General features: G+C 41.1%; 1 protein-coding gene across 1 annotated transcript; it reads left to right on the top strand.

The window, feature by feature from the left end:
* Positions 1 to 6,138: 6,138 nt before the first annotated feature.
* F3 (coagulation factor III, tissue factor) lies at positions 6,139 to 16,604 on the top strand. Its single transcript, XM_045028041.1, has 6 exons — positions 6,139 to 6,325; positions 8,513 to 8,627; positions 12,232 to 12,416; positions 12,872 to 13,053; positions 13,186 to 13,345; positions 15,614 to 16,604. Exons 1-6 carry the CDS (start codon positions 6,238 to 6,240, stop codon positions 15,757 to 15,759), a joined length of 876 nt encoding a protein of 291 aa, XP_044883976.1. The 5' UTR covers positions 6,139 to 6,237; the 3' UTR covers positions 15,760 to 16,604.
* Positions 16,605 to 16,947: the final 343 nt, after the last annotated feature.

Raw genomic sequence — 16,947 nt, 5'->3', positions numbered from 1 at the left:
GACTGGGCACTCCTGGAATGGACAAAGGATGGAGGAATACCAATACAGTTACCCTGAAACTGACAGACTCTATTAGTAGGATTATTCACACTAACAACTAACTACTACTCAACAAGAGGAAGGGTTACAGAATTAGGAGCATTGCCTGTAGCACAGGTGAAGCTGAAATTGTGCAGGCGAAGTGGTATAGGCTCAACCTTCTCAGGAAACTATGCTTTACAGTTGTGGTGTGCCAATAGCAGAGAAGAAATTTAATGGATCTTTAATATCTATTCCAATTATTCTAAGAGAAGGCCAAAGTGTTAAACACACTAGTTTAAGTGTTATAAAGATTTTGCATGGAAAACAGTTTCAAAGCCCCATCTGCCCTAGGTAATGGACCTATTACCATTACTGGTGTCAGTGTATGGATTCTATTTGTGTTAGTAATTTTGTATGAAGTTTGTGTATGAAGTGGATGGTGTTGAAACTGTTTTGCTCTCCACTGCCAGGTCTGTGCCATTTCCTCAGTGGCTGGTAGGGGAACCCAGGCCTGCCCTCTACTCCGGGTTCCAGCTCAGGGATCCTCTCCTCAGCAGCCAATGTCTGCACACAATCCTATACCTTGCGGCTCTCCCCCTGAACCTTTCCCACCTATCTAGCTATCCCCACTCTCTGGCTTTGTTAGCCACATGCCTCCCTTCTCTCAGGGAGTGATTGCAGACTACTTCTCTGCAATTCCCTCTGTGCTCAACTCCTGGGCTTTATACAGGCCTCCAGCTGAGCCTCATCTAATTAATCTCTGCTCCTTAGCTCCTCCTCCAAGTGCAGCCTGGGTAGTTAATTGGCCTACCTAACCATCTTCACCCCTGGAGGCCCTGTCCAGGACACCCTATCACAAGGCCAAACACATCTCTGGGCATATTAATACAAAAGATAATGATGAGCATTGGCCTGCTAAACCGAGGGTTGTGAGTTCAATCCTTGAGGGGGCCATTTAGGGAACTGGGGTAAAAATCTGTCTGGGGATTGGTCCTGCTTTGAGCAGGGGGTTGGACTAGATGACCTTCTGAGGTCCCTTCCAACCCTAATCATCTATGATTCTATGGTCATTCTACAGAAGGAATGTGACCTGTCATTGACAAAAGTTGTCAATAAAGGTTTTCCTGTTGGTCCCACTCACCTGGTGTGGACTACATTCCACCAGGGTGGTTTTATCCCATCTAGACTAACAGATAAACGGTTTTCAATATTAGTTGAGGGGAGACGAGGGTCACTCTGTGCTGATGATTGTCAGAAATGGGTCATTTTCCCACCTCAGACAGGGCCTAAGATTCAGTACCACAGCCAGGATTTATTGGACTGAGGACATGATATTGAAATAGTGGCCTTGGTATCACACCTTGTTCTCTTTGAGGTGCAACCAGTCCCTCAAACGAGACAGGAAAGGAGCAGCCCTACTACTCCCCAGAACACAGGGACTCAAATTCTATATGCCATTAGACAACGAGCAGTGAAAAGGGCAGTGGGGCAAAAGCTCCTTGTTTCCTTTCCCATCCACAGCCCTTCCCCTGCATGGCACTGTAAAGGTCAGGCAGAGTTTGTCCTCACATTAGTATGAAGTTTTACTTCAGAGTCTTCGCTTTCATATTCACAGTGAAATGTCTGACTTCACATTTTTTCTACTGATTTCTGAACTGGGGAGTTTTAAGACAGATATGTGTAAGATAGCACTTGAGTGATTTTTTTTCTACATAACTTAACATTAGAATTATCTTCTGTAATCAGTACATCTTATATATGATAACTGCAGACTACTATTGCTTATATTATTACTTCCTGGAAATTCTAGTGTCTGATCAATAGTTTTCACAAAGTCTTCGCAAGAAGACAGATCTTTAGTGGCTCTAAGCACCCCTTGCTCCCACTGATTTCAATAGGAGTTGCAGGTGCTTGGCCCATCAAGAATCGGGCAATAGATCTAAACTTATTTGCTAAACATTACAAAATGGCAAATAAAACCTCTACATCCTGTTTAATGGTTGAGATTCCCTGAAATATGCAACACAGAATGAAAATCTGGAGTGTATACATGAGTATGCACCAGATTTCGCATACCTTCTCAGTGCTGAATAGCCTTCATTCCAATGTAAGCATGTAAGAGGGCAAAAGGTCATCCTCCTGACTAGGGAATGCAGCTCAGCGGTGAGTTATGGTAACTATCTGTCTGTGTTTCATCCATACTTAAAAATATAGGGTGACATCCTAGCCCCATTGAAATCAATGGTAAAACTCTCATAGACCTCAATCATTCAAAAACCATGAGACAGGCTTAAAATCATGAGATTTTAAAAAATAAATATATTTGGGAATCTTTTTATTTGCTCTTTGAGCCTTTAGGATACACTCAGGTCACATTTTCAAGCTTTTCTTTGTAAACCTAGAAACATACTTCCTTTTTTTAATGAAAACTGAGATTCAAGGAACTGGGGAGGGGGGGGTTAAAAAAACCACTGCATTTTGCAAGGCTTCTGATAAAATTGTAGGAACTGGCAACTCTGTGAAATTTTTGCTTTTTCCTCAAAGCGGATGGCCTTTTGCATCTTGCCTCACAGTAGACGCAAAGGGTCAAATTCTGACCTAGCATGGGGGTTGCAAGGGCTGCATGTCAGTACAGACCAGGGCATGCAGATGTGTGATAAACATACAACTTTTAGTACATGGGGAAAACTTCTGCCCTGACTTACATCATGGTCTACTCCACTGAAATAGAGGTAGAACTTGACCCAGTACATTATCAATGAATAGCTATTGTAGAGTATCTGGGTCTATGGAAGGTGTCCCTAAACTCTGACTGCCAGAAGCTGGGACTGGGTGAAAGGAAATGTATCACTCACTAAATTGCCCTGTTCTGTTCAATCCTTCCGAAGTCTCTGGCACTGGCCACTGTCAGAAGACAGGATACTGGGCAAGATGAACCACTGGTCTGATCCAGTATGGCCATTCTTATGCTCTTACTTTCCATTTCTTATAGCAAAACTGTAGGGAAATTTAAATGGAAATAAAAGTTTAAGGGAGCGTAAAAACTTCACATAAATGGCTCTTTTCTATAACCAAAGGAAAAAGACTTCTCCATATAAACTTCTCTTCAAATTAATACACAGACCAAAGAATTTACAAGGTCATAATCTTGTAATCAAAGAATTTATTGCAGAAGACAATCTAATCCCACATATACAATAAAAATGTTATACAGAGTTAAAGAATGCAAGCTTTCTGCTGTAAAAGTGCAGCTGCATAGTGGGATACAATGCTGAAATTTAATCTAAAACAGTGAAGAAAAATTAGACTTTGTGGCTGGTGCTGATTAATAATTTTAAATTATGAGCTATGTAAGCACCTTAAAATAGATTAGATTAATTATGATGCAACACAGGGTGGTTGAATTTAGCTTGGTCTTTAAATACTTATTTTTAAATTACAAAACAGAACTGACTGTTTAAAAGATTTTATGTGCTGAGCCTGCAAGTAAAAGGCAATTAAAACTGAAATGTTTTGTAAACATATACAGACGCTGACCTCCTCTTTCTTCTCTCCTTCCTTTTCTCTCCTCTCTCTCTACCACAGACTCCAAGCATTAGACTTTGTCAAATTCAACTTTGATTACAGAGGAAGTCAGCTTCATACCATAAAATCTACATACCCTTTCTCATTTGATAGTATTTTCTATATATAGCATTGCTGCTATTTTACATTTTATTTGGCACTTTTCAGATCTCCAAATAAATACAATACTGAAATGCCATAGCCAGAGGGGTCACTGCAAAATAAAGTAGGGTGGCATGCAGGAAGGAAAGTGCAACAGGATATCTAGAATCCACATGCAGCATAAAGAACTTCTGTTTCTAAGGCTGAGTTTAAAAAAAAATAAAAATAAAAAAGTGAGGCAGAGAAGTAAGCAGTCCTAGTCAGAAAAAGAGATGGAGAGAGGAGAAGTCAGGACGATGTAGTCAGAGCACGGATAGGCTTGTGGTTAGGGCTCTTAACTAGGACTCAGAAGATTTGGATCCAATGAGACATGGTTACAGGCTTCTACATGATTTTGTACAAGTTACTTATCTTCTCAGCACCTCATCTGTAAAACGGGTATAATATGTTCCTCCTTTCCAGAGATATTATGAGACCAACTCCATAAACACTTGAGAAGTATTCAAATACTATGGTGATGAGTGCTGTATAAACACTTAAATATTAAAAAAGGGGGGTGGGGGGAAATGTTGGTAGGACAGTTCATGGAATGGTCCATATCAGATTATCATCATGGGAAGGCATGAGAGTTTACACAGAAACAGGGATGCTGGAACAATGTGTATAGCAGGGGTGCTGAGAGCCACTGAACCAAAGTGTGACCTCTGTAGATGATGGAAACCCCTTCAAGCCAGGGGGTGCAGCAGGACCTCCAGCACCTATGCACAGAAAACTTTCATTTTCAAAAGCTACAAGATTCTAATTTGCTGAATAAGAACAATTCCTCTAGTTGTTCTGATATCTTATATGAGCAGGAAATTATTTCCAATAGATGGCAATAATGGTACACCTTCACAAATTCATCCCAAGTAGGGTTGTGCAAACCCCTGTGCGCTTGATCTCATGCAAAACATTTTTTCCAGTTTTGGGGTTTTTTGGGGAGGTTGGGGGGGGTTCCAGATGGGGTTTATACCTCCTGAATGTTTGAGTCTGGGGTTTGAATGGACCAACATCACAAACTACAACTCAGCCCAATTCACAGTTTTACCTGGTTTCAGATGTAAATTATGTAAAGCAATTATTTGTGCATATTCACCAATAACCACAAATCAGCCCACATGCACTCAAGAAATTTGTCTCACCTGGCCAAAGTTTTGAATTTGTAATGAAGCATAAAAATAAATTACCATCCTGCCGTTTGTTCCAAAGTTTCACACAGCTCTAATTACAAGGGGCCAATACTGGGGGATAAGAAAGAGTGGCAGATTTTTATATAGATACAGATATGAGCTACATGGATATATGGGAGGGGTGGCCAAACTGTAGCTCACAAGCCACATACTGTTAAAGTGTGGCATGTGGAGCCCCCATCTCCACTTACCAGACTGCCCAGTGCAGAGGGGACTCCAGAGCTCTGTCAGGCACCCCCTGCAGGGCTAAAGACGTGAGTCCCGGCAGGTGCGCGCCGGCTCTTGAACTTCTGAAGACTGTCATATGCAGCTCAGAGTGTCAGTAACTTTGGCCACCCCGAAACATGGTACAGAAAGGTGTTTCTACCACCTTGAAATCCAGGTACTAAATAAAAGAACACTGCAAAACCAGGCCTGTTTGAATAACTGTCTCCCCTCTCCTTTCCAGTTTGAGACCCTACACCTGCTGCAACCCCCCAGGGGCATATGGCCCCAGAACTGGCCAGTACCAGAGGAAAGGTGAAAATGCTGTCATGCACATGAGGGTCCAGCATTTGTTCCTTTACCGCCCCACCCCTGGATGGGACCAGCAGATGAACTGAACCGCGATTTTGTGCCCCTCTCTGGAACGAAGGGGCTTGGGGCGGGGGGTGCCACCGAAGCACAGGCTACAGACTCCCGAGGTGCGATCCCATCCTTCCTGAAGGCCCGGCCAGCGAGCCCATCCCCCGACGCAGCCTGCTGCGCGCTCGGGGTAGAGCAGGGGAAGGGGTCAGGCTAGGTCAGAACAGCGGAGCTCCCCGGACTGTGCTGCCCTCTTCCGCCAGGCAGGGAGGAAATGAACAGCGGGTTCAGGGAGAAGCGTCGCCCCCTCCCCACCCCCGGCTCTCCCAGGAACTGGGGTTTCACTTCTCTGCCCGCCCCTATATTGCACCATTCGCAGCAGCACAAGCAGCTTCCGCGGTTCAGCCCGCAGCGCAGCAGCAGCGCCGGGGCCTCCGCCTCGGTCGCTCTGCCCCCTGACCCCGGGCACCTGGCCTAGGGGCGCGGCTCAGAGCTCCGCACCTCCGTGCGGCAGGCGCAGCAACTGAATCACCGCCCGTGACTCATCCCTCAGCCCGCCCCGTCTGGCTCCCTGGCCCGGCACCCGGCGGGGGCAGCGCAGGGCGATAAATAGCGTCAACTCCGCCTCCTTGGCAGACTCCGCTCCGGCAGCAGCAGCCGCTACGCTCCTGGTACCTGCCTCGCACCGCTCCGGCCGGATCCCCGCTCCCTTCTCCGCTGCCGAGGGCGCAGGACGCGACGCGACGCGACACGAAGGATGGCGAGCGCTTTGGACGCCTTAGCAGCAGCCTGGGGCCGGGCGCTGCTCCTGGCCGCGCTGCTCTCCCAGCTGGAGCCCTGCTCAGGTGCGTGCTGCTGCGCCGGGGCTGCGTGCCCAGCGCCCCCAGGTGCCTTCGGGGCTGCCTGCACCGGTCCCAGGTTACTGTACGGAGCTGCCTCTCTGCGGCTTGGCCCAGCGTGGGGCGCCCCACGAGCCAGGCTGCCTGCGCTGTGCCCTGCCGGCCCGAGGGGCTGCCCGCCGCCGGGGACAAGGGGCACACAGAGGGAGATACCTGTGGGACATGCTGCTCCGGGCGGGGGAGGAGGGGTTGGTGGTATAAAGACTGGTGAAGGGATAGTTCAGTGGTTTGAGCATTAGCCTACTAAACCCAGTGTGATGAGTTCAGCCCTTGAGGGGACCATTTAGGGATCTGGAGATTGGTCCTGCTTTGAGCAGCGGGTTGGACTAGATGACCTCCTGAGGTCCCTTCCACCCCTGATATTCTGTGACAGTGTCTGGCATGGAGCCTGGGTATGCCAATGGAGAAGTGAGGTTGCAGGAGGGATTTTTGAGGATAAAACATAACCCAGGAGCCCTCACTGATAGAGCATCCTGTGTGGCACAAGGTGCTGTAACTGGTTTGGTTCCTGCACCTGGCATGATCAGTGGCCAGAAACCCCATACAAGTTTTCTGTAGCTAAAGGGGCAAGAGTTACTTTGTTGTGTTGGAATTCCCCATCATCTAACTTGGCTTGCCTCCTTTGCTGGGGATGTTTGGTGGGAGCTATGTACTTGGGGGCCAGACCCCGCAAATGGACCACATGCCTCCATGAAACACCAGTGAAATCAACAGGGTTCTGCTGAAATCTAAACTGATGCCAGCGGAGCCCATGAGCGCACTAGGGTTTTCCCATTCCCCTTTCTGGGAAATGCCCCATACTTTTTGTCTCCCTTTTAATACAAAGGTGGCTTTTCAAAGTTAAGATTCAGTTTTACAGTTCTCCATGAGTACGCTAGAGCGTGATTTTATGTTAACGTATTTTAAATGCAGTAAGGTGAAGAAGAGGAGGCACTTAAACTTATTAATAATTATATGTGCTGGCCTGGTTACCGACCAACGTTTGACTGGAATTATTGGGAGTTTCTTTTCAATATCGCCCGTTTGGACATCTCTAATTTTGGCTATATGTTTGGGTTTTTTTTTTTAAAGGCACATCAATTAGGTGATATTCATACAAGCAAACAAATAGTATATAAAAAATTCTAAAACAATCACTTCTATTTTATTGTGGTTGTGTGGAATGTATGACCTTTTTAATGCACTACTCCCGTGCTTTGGCTAGTGTTGTATGTTTTTCACATACTTCTAGTTCTTTAAGTTGAATTCAGACTTCATTAAATTTGTGATTGGAAATGGTTGAAAATTAAGAAATTAATACTAGAGTAAACAATAATACAATACATGCACTTATTTTTCTTGACTGATTTTTATTTATGCACAGAACTCTATAAACACGTTTACATAAACATAACTATTTAACTGATTGACACTTTTATAGAATGAAATTGTGCATTTATTTTAGTATGCAATTTGCTTGTCTGTGTGCTTTTTAAAAGAAATACAAATAATATACAATTACTATGGCTGAGAATTCATCTGAATAAAAATCAGGAAATTCAGTTATTGGATTCCACAGCAACTATAACTGTAGATAAATTTTACCTATACTGTATATGGTAAATATGAATGTCAAATATTATGCAAGTATCAGAGGGGTAGCCGTGTTAGTCTGGCACATCCGACGAAAAACGTCTGTTAGTCTACAAGGTGCCACAGGATTCTTTGCAAATATTATGCAAAATCTCACATTTTCTTCAAGTCTTTGCAAACTCATTATAAAATGCTTGTGTTGGCTTAAACAGCAGAAGGAAACACTAGAAGCAAGCACAATTCAGAATTGTTCCTAGATGTATCAAATGGTCTTTCTGCACATTTGATTTGGTGGCCAGGGAAACAACTATGCTGAATTACAAAAGATTCAGATCACCAAGGGGAAGAAGAGGAACTTTCTTCCCACATTCAGCATTAAAAAGGAATTTCCCATGGCAGAAGTAAAATGAGTATGATTTCTGTGAATTATTTCTCACAAACAGAATTTTATTATAATCACAGATACTTAGAGAAATCTCACTTCTGCTAAATAGGGAATCTAATCAGTTTAGAGCTCCACACAGTGTGACTCATAATTTTTTTTTTTTTTTGTCTCTAAAGGTAATTCAGAACTGTCAACAGCAGTTAATATAACTTGGTCATCAATCAATTTCAAAACAATACTACGGTGGCAACCTGTGCCAACCAACTATGTCTATACAGTAAAAATATCTGGGTAAGTAGATATAATTGTAAGTACGAGTGCATGGTGTACCCCTGCCCTTCTCTCCATGCTCACTAGAAGTGAATGTAAATTTTAAAAAGACATTTGTGATTGAGGCAGAAAAAAGTGTAGTCACGGTAGAATATTTGAAATATCTTGAGTCTATGAATGTAATGCAGAGTCCAAACATGAGAACTTTTAGGAAAGTTATGATCTCTATCTTGAGTTTTGGTGGCTTCCAAGTGCAGGTGTACCTGATTCCGGGCTCTGATTCTGCTCGTTCTAGAAATAAAATGTACGCATCTAGATCCTGACACTGCGGTTTAAGTACAGGCCACCTGGTACTGGAAAACTTGGCCCAAAATATTTTGCAACATTACACCCATTCAAGAAGACTGTGTAGATTTGATCTTCTACATTTAAAAAACACCATAGTTTTCATCTGTAAAACAATTCCCTCTTTTTAATGTTGAGAGAATTTGCAGAGATGTGACTAATTTTATTCTAATTTAACTAATACATTAATCATTAAGTGGATCAGTATTACTTAATCTCACTGGGTAACCTTAAAAAAAATGACTCCTCCATGTAACTTCCTAGACTTATACCAATTCATGGTTTATAACATTAATGTTAGACTTCTACAAAACACTGGGCTAATAAAATCCAAGCACATATTAAGTGCCTAATTTTATTTTTTATTACAAAACTGACAAATATGAAATGCTCACTGTGCACAGAGTCTATGAATTAACATGAAAACAATGACTGAACATGCCCCAAAGAGAAACTGCATTATTAACCGTCTGCACATTTTTAGACAGCATTGTACTGTAATAGTTTCTGGCATGTTCCAATGTCTACAACTGGAGGCTAAATTTCATGAGCAATGGGTGAAATACCCAATAACACTTGTGGATTTTTTTCTCTGTGCACATGGGGTGGGGTTAAACGTACTTTGCCATGTTCCTGACACTGGCTTTATAAAATCAATATAAAAACAAATGTTTAAGCAGAATGGCATAATGCAGTTTGGTTTTCAACCTGTGGTCCATGGAACCCTGCGCGTCCGCAGACTGTCTTAAGATTTCTAAAGGGGTTCAGACCTCCATTTGAAATTTTTTAGGGGTTCACAAATGGAAAAAGGTTGAAAACCACTGATATAATGCAACCTAAAGGCCCAAGCCTACAGACACAAATGGACATAGGCCCCAATCCTGCATTGTGATCCAGGCACGTTTACTGCTGCACCCACACTGAGTTCCATCTATCTTAGTGGTACACCATATGAGTGCAGCAGTCTGCTCACCTGACTTGCGGTGTAAGATCCAGACATTATGGAGTTAGGCATTAAGCGCTTTAAAAAAATCCCACTAGATACTATTTTCTTCTTCAGGTGCCTAAATCTACTCCTTTTACTTTTATTTGGCTCTTTTGTAGGGCTAAATTCTCATTGTATGTAATCGAACTGAATTGAATATGACTGTTTGTGCACGTAAGGCAAGCAGGATTTGGTCCTAATTCAAGAATATGTCTCAGATTTTCTTGCATGTAGTTTCATAGGCAGAAGTGTCTTTAACACAATTAGTTTCAATTAATGATTCACAAGAAAGCTAAAAATAGTATTTTAGTTGATTTAGACTTCCAAAAGGATGGAAACTTGAGAGAACTACTAAACAATGTAAGTTTAAGTAACCTTTGTTACTTGCAATGAATGGGTGTGGCCTATATAGTTAATTTTTAAACTGAAGACAGCTGTACATAGGGTGACCAGATGTCCCGATTTTATAGGGACAGTCCCGATTTTTGGGTCTTTTTCTTACATAGGCTCCTATTACCCCCACCCCCTGTCCCGATTTTTCATATTTGCTGTCTGGTCACCCTAGCTGTACAAGGAGATTTGTTAGTAAGTATTGTAGATCTCCACAGCTGTACTAATATGGACATAATTATTCTTAGCATAAGCACTGTTTGTTTTGTTTTTCAAATCTTGGAGCCTTAATTTTTACAAATTGTATACATAAATTAAGGGCCCAAAGATTTAAAAAACACAGTGCTTGTGCTAAGAATAATTGTAGGGCATTGTGTCTCAAATAGGATTTCATTTATGGGAGTTTTTAAAAAGTTACTGTGCACCGGCGAGATGGGATTTTTCATGGGCAGAGAAAAAAGATAAAGATAACTTAACTTTAAAAGTTTGTGTCCTTTTTTGCTTCCTTATTGTGGATTTTAAAAAATCCGCAAAGATGGGTTATTGGTGTGTGGGTTTTTTTGTGTTTTTTTTGTTGTTTTTTTGTCCTGTTTATGAAGATCAGGTATTATCATCCCTGTCTTTTCTAGAGGACTCTGTAAACCACTTTGAAACTAATAGAATTATGACATCACAAGAAACTGAAATCTGAGCAAACTCTTATTTAATTAAAAATTCTGACAAACACGTGGAGGAAAATCCCTTTGTTAACATACGCTCAACACTCCTGCCATTTCAACTGAACTATGTGAAAGCCCTCACACTTGTCCTTTGATTCTCCAGCAAAAACAGAGGAGGCCAGATTTGATATTTCTGCTCTTAAACATATATAAGCTTAATTTTTTTGCTTCCTTTTTATATCATTAGGAAGCAAAAAGGGACAAAGACACTTTTTCCCATTTGCAAATATCTTTAAAAAAATCTGCTTGTTTTAATTTCTGAAAAATACACAAACTGCACCCCTTTGCCATTTAGACACCCAGAGAAGTGTGTCATTTTTTGCAGTCAGTTATTACTTAATGTATCTGAACTGAAACTTTTATTCCTGTATGACTAGTACTGATTACGTTGTTACATAGTTTTAATTATGCCCAGGCCCATACCCATATGCAGAATATCTAGTAAACAAGTGACAACATTTGCTAGAATAGTTAATTGTCTCTTATGAACTATGTATAGTGTCCCTATCAGATCCCCCTCCTCCACATCCCTAACAGTGCATTCAAGATAGTTAGAGGTTCTTTAGGACATATCTGGAAATGTATTATTGCTTTTGAGTAAAATTTTCAAAGGCTCTTAAGTTACTTAGAGCCTTTGAAAATTTTACTCAAAAGCAATAATACATTTCCAGATATGTCCTAAAGAACCTCTAAGTCCCATTGTCTTCAGTCACTGAGGCATTTGTGAATATTTCACCTCTTACCACTTTCTATACAGGGGGGAAAATGACCGGTGTCAAAATTATTCAGAGTGGCAATTTCCTGCTAAATGTACAGACATGAAAATGTTATCAAATCAAAGCATACCCTGAAGAAAACATCTTTCCTTAATTATACATTGCATATTGACAGAGAAGGCAGGTAGATTGGTTCATTGCGAGTTAAATTTTAGTTGCTTGGTTCAACTTTTTAAACTATGAATCAAGCATGTTTGCATAGTATGGATTTTTACACTCAACTACACAGACTATGGTTTACAGGTACAAGCATGATGTATTCAGAACACATTGTAAAAATTCTGGACTTTGACGATTACTGAGAACCATTTTATCCCAGGCATTGTATAGGACATGCATGAATGTATGCATATGCATGAAACTTTGTTCAGAAAGTGTTATATCAATATTTCATTCTTGGTTCCTTTCAGAATCAACTCAAACTGGGAAAAAGTGTGCGTCCACACAAAAGAAACAGAGTGTGATGTTACTGACAAACTGGAGAAGGTAAAAGACACCTATACTGCACACATAGTGTCTGAAATGCTTTCCGGGACAGATGAGTTTGAGGAGCCGCCTTACGCAATCTCCCCAAAATTCACACCTTACAATCAGAGTAAGTAGGATTGCCTAGTAATGGTCTGTTATATCACATCCCATTTTTTCCTATCACCCCAATTAATTCAGTGGGGCTTGGATTGAGCCTAGTTTTTCTGTTTAGGTTCTTGCTCTTGTGGTGCTTGACCACCTTTTAGCTGTAGCTGAAATCTTGCCCACTGCGGGGGACTTCATAAGACCTCATGCACCACTTTATCTCTTAACACAGGATTTAAGTGGTGCCTAGAGCTTTGTGTGAACCCCATGCACTGGGTTGAAATTTTATTAATATGCATTGACTGCGCCAGTCACTGTGTTACATAGGCACTGTGTTTAAACCTGGTAAAGTAGAGAGATTGTGTGGGGGGTATTTTGTTTTGTTGAGGTGGTAGTAGAGAATGTTGTGTGGAAAGGATATTTTGCAAATAAAGTTTTTACTATGCCTGGAATTAATTCTAAAAATGTTTTTATTAGCTACAATTGGGAAACCAGGGATTCAAACTTATGAACTAATTGACTCCAAGCTGAAAGTGTTGGTTGAAGATCCACTTACACCATACAGATTTCCCAATAAAAGCTTTAAAAGTATCAGAGATATTTTTAAAAATGACCTGGAATATACACTCTATTATTGGAAAGATCAAAGTACAGGAAAGGTAAGCCCTTATTTTCAACTTCCTATACCTCTAATTTTGTATGTTTTATAGTTACAAAACTTCTGTGCTATTAAGAGCTAACACTTTAAAAAGAATGTCTTGAAGAAAGTCTTTTTTTTTCTTTATACATAGAAAGAGGCAACAACAAAAAGTAATCAGTTTGAAATAAGCATTGACAAAGGGGAAAACTACTGCTTCTATGTACAGGCAACTATTCTCTCTCGCAGAGAGAACCGCAAAAGTCAAGAAAGCAAGACGAATTGTACCCGTCATCAGATAGACGGCTTGGCTGGTACGTATCTGGTGAAACAAGTAAATAGACTGTTTTTCTTGCTGTCTCGTGCATTTCAACAAAAAATTCTAATTCTCTGTATGAAACATTGAGGTATAGAAGTTTTATTGATTCCAGAATAAATGGCTTCCTGTTTAAATTACTATGGGCCGTTTTACCCCTCCCACGTGGAAAACCCATGAGAAGAAATCTCCATGAGGTAACCCATCACTGAGATTTCTATCATATCACAAAATTGCCATTGACTTCAGTGGGAGCTGAGTTAGGCCAACACTGAGCACTTTTGAACATCCCACCTTTGTCCACCATACACAATTACCTGTTCACTTAAAAAAAAAATTTCCTCTTTGGGTGGCCTGCATTGATGACTTTTCACTGAGATTTCAAATTGCCTCATCACTGGGCCTATCTTTTTCTTGTTTCCCTTTTCTTGCCTTTGATAAATACTAGTTTACATATAATGAAGTTTTCCCAACTAGTGGCCCAATAGTGAGTGCTTGCATAATGAAGCCTTTAGATATGCATGCCAGTAAACTATCATCATTCATTCATTCATGCCCATCACCCCAACCGGGGTATGGGCCGCCAACCACAGATCTCCAGAGTCTTCTATCCTGGGCCATTCGCTCTAGCTGGTTCCAGGTATAGCCCATTTTTTTGCTATCAACCTGAAGGTCGCGTCGCCAGGTATTTCTTGGGCGGCCTCTTTTCCGCTTGCCTTGGGGGTTCCACCGCAGTGCCTGTCTGGTGATGTTGGTTGGCTGCTTGCGTAGTGTATGTCCTATCCAGCCCCACCTTCTCCTTCTAATTTCTTCCTCTGCTGGGAGTTGACGGGTCCTCTCCAAGAGGTGGATGTTACTGATGGTGTCTGGCCCCGCTGGCCAGACACCATCAGTAACATCCACCTCTTGGAGAGGACCCGTCAACTCCCAGCAGAGGAAGAAATTAGAAGGAGAAGGTGGGGCTGGATAGGACATACACTACGCAAGCAGCCAACCAACATCACCAGACAGGCACTGCGGTGGAACCCCCAAGGCAAGCGGAAAAGAGGCCGCCCAAGAAATACCTGGCGAAAGTCAGTAGGAGCTGTCCATATATTTGAATGAGGCTAACTCCTGCTTTTTCCCTGTGCTCTAGTCATTTTCTCAAGTGCAGGTGATCTTTTAAGGCAGGGGTTCTCAAACTGGGGGTTGGGACCCCTCAGAGGGTTGCAAGGTTATTACACGGGGTGGGGGGTTCGCAAGCTGTCAGCCTCCACCCCAAACCCTGCTTTGCCTCCAGCATTTATAATGGTGTTAAATATATTTAAGTGTGTTTTTAATTTATTGACCGGGGGGGGGGTCGCACTCAGAGGCTTCCTATGTGAAAGGGGTCACCAGTACAAAAGTTTGAGAACCACTGTTTTAAGGTTTACTGTCCTTTAAGTTGCAGCGCCCATAATCCTAACTGTTTTCCCCAAATTATGTGCATTAAAAATGTGTCAAACCAGGCAAATATATAAGCTCTTTATGAAACAATGAAGAGGTCAGTGAGGGAATGGCACTGGAAAGAAGACTTATCCATTGTGCCCTTTGATAGTAGTTGCTTTGAAGGGGAGGGAAGGTGTGTGTATGTGTGTGGGTTTTTTTTTGTTTTTGTGGGGCGTGGGGTTTTTTTGGGGGAGGTTGGTTGTTTTAAGCTTTATCCTTCATTGGTATCAAACATTTTACTGAAAATACCGTATATCAGGTTGTAAATCAGTGCTGTCAGCTCTCCCTTATGCTCCCTCCTCTTTCCCTATTGGGAAAGAATCTGTGCATTTTATATTAATAAGCAGAAACCTTTTCTTCTCCCAAAACCTCATTGTGTCCTCTCCCCACCATCCAAAAAATAAACCATTCCCTCAATATAGAATTTTCAATGTGATATCACAAAATATTTGAGTTCAGTAAACTTTGTACAAACTATTCTTGTTTTTGCCAGTTTAAAACCCTAGAATAAGTTTGTTAGTGTACAAAACGGTTGCACAAGCATGACATTTATGGCTATAACTGAGGGCCTGATCCTTTGAGGTGCAGAGTCCCTCATAGGAAGGGACTGGCTTCAAGGGGACCTGAATGGTTTTCGCACTTCATGGGAGGTATTCAGTACCTTTGTAGGATTGGGACCCATGTTAGTTATGACATTAAGGTAAAGCAAATTACCACTATATAAAAATCTGTATGCACTGATGAGCTATTAATTCTTTGCTTGCTTTTTCTCTCTTCCCCTCCCCTCTCCCCCAACCAGCGTATGGAACTGAAGTGTTTATTATCATAGCAGCTGCAGCCATTGTAATCCTCATTACAATCATTGGCTTGTCTGTGGCCGTGTATAAATGCAAGAAAACAAAAGCTGCAAAGGAAAAAGAAACCATGCCACTTAATGATGTTTAGGAAAAACACAAGAAGTGCCTTTTCTTACTACAATGCTGCTGCTGCATTCCCAGACAAACGCTTATGGTACTTGTGGGGAAAAAACTACTGTCTCTAAATATTATTAACCTTTACTTAAGTGTAAAGGAACACTTCCTGTTTCTGTGAAACTTTTTATATTTAAAGCAAAAAACACTACTTTTTAAACCCTGTTTTATTTTGATTTTAACAATGTTAGTAAACTGATGAAATGTTAGCTCACAAGTATGAAAACACTACTATTCCTTCTGCACTTTTTGGATAAGTCAATTTTAAATTGGTTATTCTGTATATCAGTTGATATTTATTTAGTTTTGATAACCTATGACTGTCTATATGACATCCTAACAAGTTCACTTGTGAGGTAGTGAGAGTACCATATCAAAAACTTAACATTCAAAACCATAGTACAACAGATCCAAACTAACAGTCATTTTCAAAAGAGGAACCTGCTATCAATATAGACACAGAATTACTTGTCTAACCTTTTTAAATATACTTTAGACAACTCCAAGTAGTAAACTTAGTAATTTGCAATATTTGCAATTCATTTGAATCAATAGGTAACTAATTTCCTCCACATACTCAATAGGAAGTAGAATTTATCACTTATATTTTATACTGATGATTAAACACTTGAGAGATGACTTATTTTTATAATGGGATGTCTATATAAATGAACTACTTTGGTGATGTGATTTGGAGGTGCCTCATACTACTACAATTTTTAATATATTTATGATTTTTATAACTGGGAATAATTTTTATATTGGTATATTTGTATATATTGTGGTAACTTATTTAATATACTTTCTTACTGAAATAAAGGTGAATGGGAAAACAAAAGACTCATTATTGCAGAGCAATGTTCCTTCTAGAAATAAAGTTAAACATGGATCTAAGAAATATGTGGAGCACAGCTTGGCCTCTTTTAGAAACTCAGGCCTCAGATTATTGCTTTGTAAAACAGAACACCCAGTCAGCTACCCCGTAGATGGGAAAAACACCATATGAGAAGACAACTCTTGAACTGGACAAAAAGTCATGAAGTGTCCTAGATTGCTCTTACTTTTGTATTAATTCCTGAGTAATCCCACTTCATATGTTACTAGTGTAGCCTGGCTTGCTGTATCATCTCTAGAGATTTAAAAATATATACTGTAGTTATGT

Source organism: Mauremys mutica, chromosome 8, assembly GCF_020497125.1.
Source record: "Mauremys mutica isolate MM-2020 ecotype Southern chromosome 8, ASM2049712v1, whole genome shotgun sequence".
In the NCBI taxonomy this organism is placed as follows: Eukaryota; Metazoa; Chordata; order Testudines; family Geoemydidae; genus Mauremys; species Mauremys mutica.
Note: the sequence above shows the minus strand (reverse complement) of the source record. Positions and strands in the feature narration are given on the sequence as shown.